The sequence below is a fragment of the Lycium ferocissimum genome, chromosome 7, assembly GCF_029784015.1.
Source record: "Lycium ferocissimum isolate CSIRO_LF1 chromosome 7, AGI_CSIRO_Lferr_CH_V1, whole genome shotgun sequence".
Taxonomy (NCBI): Eukaryota; Viridiplantae; Streptophyta; class Magnoliopsida; order Solanales; family Solanaceae; genus Lycium; species Lycium ferocissimum.
Genome location: NC_081348.1, coordinates 47338429 through 47346126, shown reverse-complemented (window position 1 = coordinate 47346126; position 7698 = coordinate 47338429). Strand labels below are relative to the sequence as shown.

Below are 7698 nucleotides of genomic sequence, written 5' to 3'. Positions count from 1 at the left end.
TTATACTTTGTTTGGTATAAGGAGGATAAATTTATACTTTCTACCAAATATGTTACAAAATTAATGCCAAAGTTAGTGCTGGGATATCCCACCTTTTGGTTTGAAACAAGTTATTCCGAGATTAGTTATTTCATCCTCCCACAGGAATAAAATAACACTATAATCCCGAGATAACTAATTTCGGGATTAGTTATATCACGATTTTATCCCAACCAAATGTGAAATAAAATCATCTCAAATATAATTCCGAAATTATTATCCTTATCCCTTATACCAAACTAGCTTACGGACATTAGAGGACTATGAGGATAGCCAAATTACAAGAGATAGCCTAGTTATATACTCTATTCTCACATCTTCTCTTCCTCACAATGTCATTTCACCATGGAAATATCAACAATGTCACAAGCCATGCAACTCCATGCCCATTTACTCAAATCGGGTCGACCCGAATCCAACCAAACCCAAACCCAAAATCTCAGCAAACTCTTCACTTTCACAGCTCTTTCACCTTCAGGTAACCTCACATATGCTCACAATATCTTAACAACTCTTAAAACCCCAAATTCATATTACTACAACACCCTAATCCGTGCATATTCGGATTCACCCGACCCGACCCGATCCATTACACTCTTCCTCACCATGCATTGTAAAGATGACCCGGTTGTGCCCCGACCCGACAAGTTTACTTACCCGTTTGTACTCAAAGGTTGTTGTAAATTAAGGGATGTAAAGTTAGGTAAAACGATGCATGGGTTGATTTTGAAGTCGGGTTTTATATTGGATCGTTATGTGAACAATGCACTTATTCATATGTATTCGGGTTGTGGTGATTCGGGTCATGCTTATAAGGTGTTTGATGAAATGCCTGAGAGAGATGTTGTTTCTTGGACTTCGGTTATTGATGGTTTTGTCGATAATAATCGACCCATTGAAGCTATTAAGTTGTTTGAGGTTATGATGGAGAGTGGGGTTGACCCGAATGAAGCAACTCTTGTTTCGGTTTTACGTGGTTGTGCTGATACCGGAGCGTTGAGTATCGGGAAAAATGTTGATGAATTTGTTAAGGAGAGGGAACTTAGTATGAAGGCGAATGTGGGGACTGCGCTTATTGACATGTACGCGAAATGTGGGTGCATAGATAATGCGCGACGAGTGTTTAATGAGACGATGGATAAGGATGTTTATGCTTGGACCGCGATGATATCAGGTCTTGCAAGTCACGGGTTATCAGAAGAGGCTATGGAACATTTTGAGGAGATGAAGAGTTGTGGTGTAAAGCCCGATGAAAGAACGATGACTGCTGTTTTGTCGGCTTGTAGGAATGCTGGTTGGATTGGTAAAGGGCTGTATCATTTAAGGAGTACTATGAAGAAGTATAAGTTAAGACCGACGATTCAGCATTATGGATGTATAGTAGACATGTTTGTGCGTGCTGGCCAGTTAGAGGAAGCCGAGCAGTTTATTAAGAAGATGCCTATTGATCCGGATGTTGTGTTATGGAGAACGTTGTTATGGGGTTGTAAAATTCACGGAGATGTTGAAAGGAGCGAACGTTTAGTGAAGGACGTTGAGCTTTTGAAAATGGACACTCGTGATTGTGGGAGTTATGTACTTCTTGGGAATGTCTATGCAGCCAACGGGAATTGGAAGGAGAAAGCGAAGATGAGAGAGTTGATGAATCAAAGAGGGTTAGTGAAGACACCGGGGACTAGCAGAATTGAGATTGATGGGCTGATCCATGAATTTACAGCTGGAGACTCGAGACATGTTGAAGCAGATAATATATACGCGAAATTGGATGAATTAGAACAGAATGTTAGAAGAGAAGGTTACGATCCCAAAGTTTCGGAGGTGTTACTTGAAATAGATAATGACGAGAAAGCATCACAGCTTCTCCACCACAGTGAGAAACTCGCATTGTCGTTTGGACTTATCAAAACTAATCCGGGAACTGTGATTAGGATAGTGAAGAACTTAAGGTCTTGTGAGGACTGTCATTCTTTCATGAAACTAGTCTCGAAGTTATACCAAAGAGAGATCATCATTAGGGACCGTATCCGTTACCATTACTTTAAGGGTGGTGAATGTTCTTGTGGAGATCGATGGTGATCGTAGTCGTCACTGAGAAAATGTACCAACTGTTTGATTTTCGCAGTTTTGAAGGACTTAGATGTTGATTTGCATCTACATTTTGGCATCGATGATTTCAGTTTTGATCTCTCAACCCGTTATTTCACAAGTCCGACCTATGTAGGACGACTATTAGTGACTATAGAGCAGCCAACATAGTTACAAAAGAAAAAGAGGCACAAGAAAAATCTGATTGCAATGTTTAAGATTTTGTAACACACCTATCGTTTTTACTTTCTAAAGTTGTATGAAGATGTTTATACTATTTGTTTGTCTCCCTATTTAACTTTGCATTGTCATTACACGAAACTTAACTACATTTTGGCATCAACGACCTCAGTTTTGATAGCTCAACCCGTTATTTCACAAGGCGACCAACGTAGGACGACTATAGAGCAGCCAACATAGTTACGAAAGGAAACAGAGGCACAAGAAAAAATCTGATCGCAGTGTTTAAGATTATGTAACACCCCTATCGTTTTTACTTTCTGAAGTTGTATGAAGATGTTTATATTTTGTCTGTCTCCCTATTTAAATGTGCGTTGTTACTACACGAAACTTGGTGCTGTTAAGGTCAACTTCACGGTGGTGGGATCTTGTCAATGCACTGAGCCATGATCGCATCCATTCCCTTGTTCCCTGCTTCTTGGACTGGTAAATATAGCATAAAGTTGAGATTTAAGGATATTAGTGCTCTTCAAATTAGAACTCGCAAGGGGTTGGCCCGGTCAAAAGAGTTGGGAGTATCATGGGAACCAAGGTTCGAATTCTCCACAGAAATGACACTAGGTGAATTCTTACTTGTGTAAGTTTTGGTATACAAAGTTACCTGATGCATGTGCTCATAGGAGGTAGCACGTACCTGATACATTAGTCGAGGTGTACATAAGACATTTTTGTTAGCTTTTATTTACTACTAGAACAAGCGTTCTTACAGCTTTCATTAGACATATTCAGTCATTAGTTAACTTCGAACTTTTCATAAAATTTCAACTCGTAGAGGCATAATCATCATCTCTATGTTAATCCTCTGATAATAATCAAAAATTGTGCACCGGAGGGTGTGGCCTAGTGGTCAATTAAGTGGGTTAAGAACCATGAGGTATCAGTTCAAATTCCAGCAAATACAAAAAATATTAGTAGGTGATTTCTTCCCATCTGTCTTAGCTTTTGGTGGACAGAGTTACGTGGTACTTGTTGTTAGTGGGAGGTGGCGGGTATCTTATGGGATTAGTCGAGGTGAGCACAAGCTGGCCCAAACACCACAATTATCCAAAAAAATGAAAAATGAAAAATCGTTCAGAAGCACGATTGGAATTACTAATCAGCGGTGGTCCTCATGTTATGTCGAACGAACCTCGTATAACATAGCCTAAACCTTAGTTTGATGTGAGGACAGAGGGAAAAAGTCGCAGACAATTCTTTTTCTTGCTACTATGGTTGACAGTAATTATTAACATTGCTATTTTACCCTTGTACGCTTTTAGAGCATCCCTTATAGTTGCCATTGGTTCCGAACTCAATATGGAGAAGGAGCTTGTTGTTCGCGAGGTCGTGATCACATACAAATAAGGTCTCTTTTCCTTTCTTTTTTTGATGGACATGTGAAATAAGAGAAGACTTGTGAGGTTGAATTGCCCCTCCAATGACTTAAACCTTCATTTTCAGGCCCCCCTTTGAATTTGATCACTTAAAAAGTTGGATTTGTGACATATAATAAATACAGATCAATTGTGTACATCACCTATCTTATGTGCAAAATGTGTGCTTGTAAGGACCACTGAGATGGAGGTAAGGTCTGCGTACATTTTACCCTCCCCAGATCCCACACTATGGGATTTCACTGGGTATGTTGTTGTTGTAAGGACCACTGACAGTTAAATATGGTTTCCCTTTTTTTTTCATTGATTCCGTCAAATCTAACAAACATAAATTATTAAATATTTGACAAGGACTAAAAATGTTAACTTTTGGCAAACGAAGAACCAAATGTTAAGTCATACTTAAGGACCATTTGTTCCACAAAAAAAAGGACCATTTGAACCTACCCCCAAACATAAGGGACTATTTTTGTCATTTTCTCGATTTACACTCACCTAGCTAAGAGAAAAAATGAAAAAAGGAGCATTTATACCACTCATCACAGTGACAGAATCTGCTAATTAATCCTTGATATGATCCATATTTCAGCTCCAACAACAACAACATATCCAATGAAATCCCACAGAGTGGGTCTGGGGAGGATAGAATGTACGTAGACCTGACTTCTACCTAGCTCCCAAGGTACAGAGGCTGTTTCCGGTAATATTTCAGCTCCATGATGCAATATATTGATATTTCAGCTTCTAGCTTTGGCAAATGGTGAAAAAAAGTTGCTGTAGAAATCTGTGTTTAATTCTATCATCATTTGCCAAAGCTAGAATTTGAAATATTATCGTATGATATGGATGATCAATGGCCAGTCTTTAAATGAGAGAAATTACCAAAGCAAACTGGAAGTTTTGAGATATACTATGACCTCCTTTTATTTGGTATATAGTAGTGGGAGTCCGCGACTTTTGTAGCACAAAAAAAAAAAAAAAAAGTTGAACCAAACTAGCACAAAAAAAAAAAAAAAAAAAAAAAACATTAGTAGGTTTCACGCACTAAAAGGACCAAACTGCAAAAATGCAACTTGGGCCTTTCACGCACGAATTTCGTGATTGAATGGGGTCAACAAAAAGTCGACCCCTCCTTCCCCACTACGACCCGACCCTTTTCAACCCCACCACGTAACCCCGCCATTAACGCTCGTTTCGGTGGTCCCCAACCCCCCCCCCCCCCCAAACGCTATTTTCGTGTTGTTTTTCAATCCAAAACTCAATATTCTTGGTATATTGAAGTGGAAGAACAAGTTTCTAAGGTTAGATTTTGGAATAGAAATACAGAGGTCATTTTGAAAATTCAAAAAAACCTTCAATCTAGGTATTTCACTACGAATTTTTTATTACATTGCTAAATATATTATTACCCTAAGCATGGTCATTGTGTAACTGTGGTGGATTTCCCGTTTTGCGCATTTTTTTTTTGTGCATTTTTGGGCAGTCCGTATGCACTGTTGGGACTGCCCATTTTTTCGTTTTTTTTTTTTTTTTTTTAAATTTGTTTATCTATTGTTAATTAGTTAATTATTTATTGCTTGTTTATTTAGTTTTTGTTAATTGTTCGATTAGCGACTTAAGTATTTATTAATTGTTAGACTAGCTATTTCAATTGTTAGGCGGCTAATTATTTATTTAGTTTTTGTTAAGCCAATTGTTTATTTGTTAATAATTTCTTAATTGTTTCATTAGTTAATTAATTGTTTATTTGTTAAATATACGATAATAATTTATTAATTTTTTGATTAGTTACTTAATTGTTTATTTATTAAATATATGATAATAACTTGTTCGTTATTTGATTAGTTAGTTAATTGTTCATTTATTAATTATTTATACTAATTGTATGCTAACTAATTGTTAATTATTTGACTTATTAATTTTTAATCTTTATATTTTAGGATTGAAAATCCTTAGTTTAGGATTCATAACCGGTAGCTTAGGATTGAAAACCCTTAATATAATTTTCGATAAAAGATTACATAACTAATATTACTTGTTAATAATTTATTTAAAATACGTAAAACAGATGGGTCACCACAATCCTTAATAAAATTTTCGATAAAAGATTACATAACTAATATTACTTGTTAATGATTGATTTAACAGAATATACCCACGGCTACGGTTTGGGAGCATGACCACTATGCGAGGGACGAGCATGCGTGTTACATTCCGTATTTCGTACCCTCGGGTAAGTCGAGGCAAGTGACACAAGTTGCTTATGGGAAATGTTAAAGTTGGAATATTGAGAAAGGCCAGGGGTAAAAAGGTAAATTCGCAATACGACTCATGGAAATATGGAGAAAGGCTAGGGGCAAATTTGGAACTAAGGAAAATATTTTTCATGAAAAAGAAGAAATTTGCTAGAATTTTCAAGAAAAGGGGGCCACTTGGCCATGGACCCCACTTGCAATATATGGCCAAATTAAATCAAGCCAAGTTGGGGGCCAATATGGTTGATAGTTATTGGAGGAGGCTAAGTATATATATGGGAGAGGATGACTTGGTCATCTTATTTTTCCCTAGAGTTTTCAAGAAGCAAGAAAGCAAGAAAGAGAGAGGAGAAAAGAAATGGCCATTCGGCCTTAGTGAAAAAAAAAAGAGAAAACCGAAAAAAAAAAAAAAAAAAAGAGAGAGAGTTTCCAACTTGTTTCTTCATAGCCAAACAATCTTTTGAAGGGTTCTTAGTGAAGTGGAGTGATTTGTGGGCAAGAAGAACTCATATTCATAAGGTTGTTGATTTGAGTCAAGTGAAGAGTTGAGGAAAGGTAAGGTTTAATTCTATTCTTATGTGTTATGGATGTTTGAGTATGTTGTGTGCATGAAAATGGATGAAATTCATGTGTTGTGGAAGTGAGTGTGTGTGGCCGTGAGTGTGTGTGTAGGTGTGTATGTGTTATGTTGTGTTGTGTTGTGTGTTGCATGAAAAAGTGAGTTAATTTTATGTTGTAGTGTATGGAAAATATGGAAGTCCATGAAAAGTATGCATATAGGGGTGTTGGCCGAATTCAAGATAGTGGAAAGAGGTGATGAATTGATTTTATTTAGAATGGAAATTGTTGTTATGGTAGGTTCTATGGTGTTAGAATAAAGATTTAATGGTTTAGAGGAATGAAAATTGGGTTGTTGTGATTGAATTTGAAAGAAGGAAAAAAATGTTGTTGTTGCATAAATTGGAAGATGTGGGTAAGTAGTATGTTGATGGTATTGTTGGAATATTATGTGAATTATATGGTATTGAGTTATATTGAATTGTATGGAATTGAATTGAATTGCATTGAAAAGAATTGAATTGAGTTGAATTAAATACAAGTGGTTTGTTGGTATTGTTGGTTGATAGTTTGGCGGGTTTGAATTCCGGATTGTTGTTGAGTAAAAATTGGCCAAGTTGGCGGGAGGAATGGAATATTTACGGGGGAGGTACCGCCGAAATTTCGGTAGCCAAGTATTATTTTAAGAATTCAATTCTAAAGGCACTAATCATGTTTGGTAAACATGGCCAATTTGTAGATTGTGGCGAACTTGGAGCTTGAGTTTGGAGACGTGAACAAAGCGTAAAAGGTATGTGAAGCCTACCTCTCCTTCATTTGGCATGTCCTAGTTAGTATGAGTTGAAATCCGACCCTCGGAAAAAGTCCTACCCCTCGGAAACGACACCTAAATTTATTCATTTTTCATCCAATAGAATTGAATCCATAACTTGTGCTTTAAAGAAAGAAGTGTTCAAACGTCCGAAACCTTTGGAAATGAAATTGAAATGCCTTGAACCCTTCGTGAATGACCCCAATGGTACATGATGACCGTGTTTTTATGTTCGTCACCCGAGTCTCGATAAACGTGCATATCGGGTTCCATTACTTCTTTCATAAGAACTTTATAATCTTATTTTATGCTTTCTTATGGTGTTGCTACTCATTGA

The 7698-nt window shown here is 37.0% G+C and overlaps 1 protein-coding gene across 1 annotated transcript; it reads left to right on the top strand.

The window, feature by feature from the left end:
* Window positions 1-312: 312 nt before the first annotated feature.
* On the top strand, window positions 313-2660 carry LOC132065432 (pentatricopeptide repeat-containing protein At4g21065-like). The gene has a single exon (XM_059458832.1). It carries the CDS (start codon window positions 385-387, stop codon window positions 2113-2115), a length of 1731 nt encoding a protein of 576 aa, XP_059314815.1. The 5' UTR covers window positions 313-384; the 3' UTR covers window positions 2116-2660.
* Window positions 2661-7698: the final 5038 nt, after the last annotated feature.

Excerpts from the sequence above, each read along its gene's own strand:
- LOC132065432 (XM_059458832.1), top strand. The coding sequence starts at position 385 with ATGGAAATATCAACAATGTCACAAGCCATGCAACTCCATGCCCATTTA.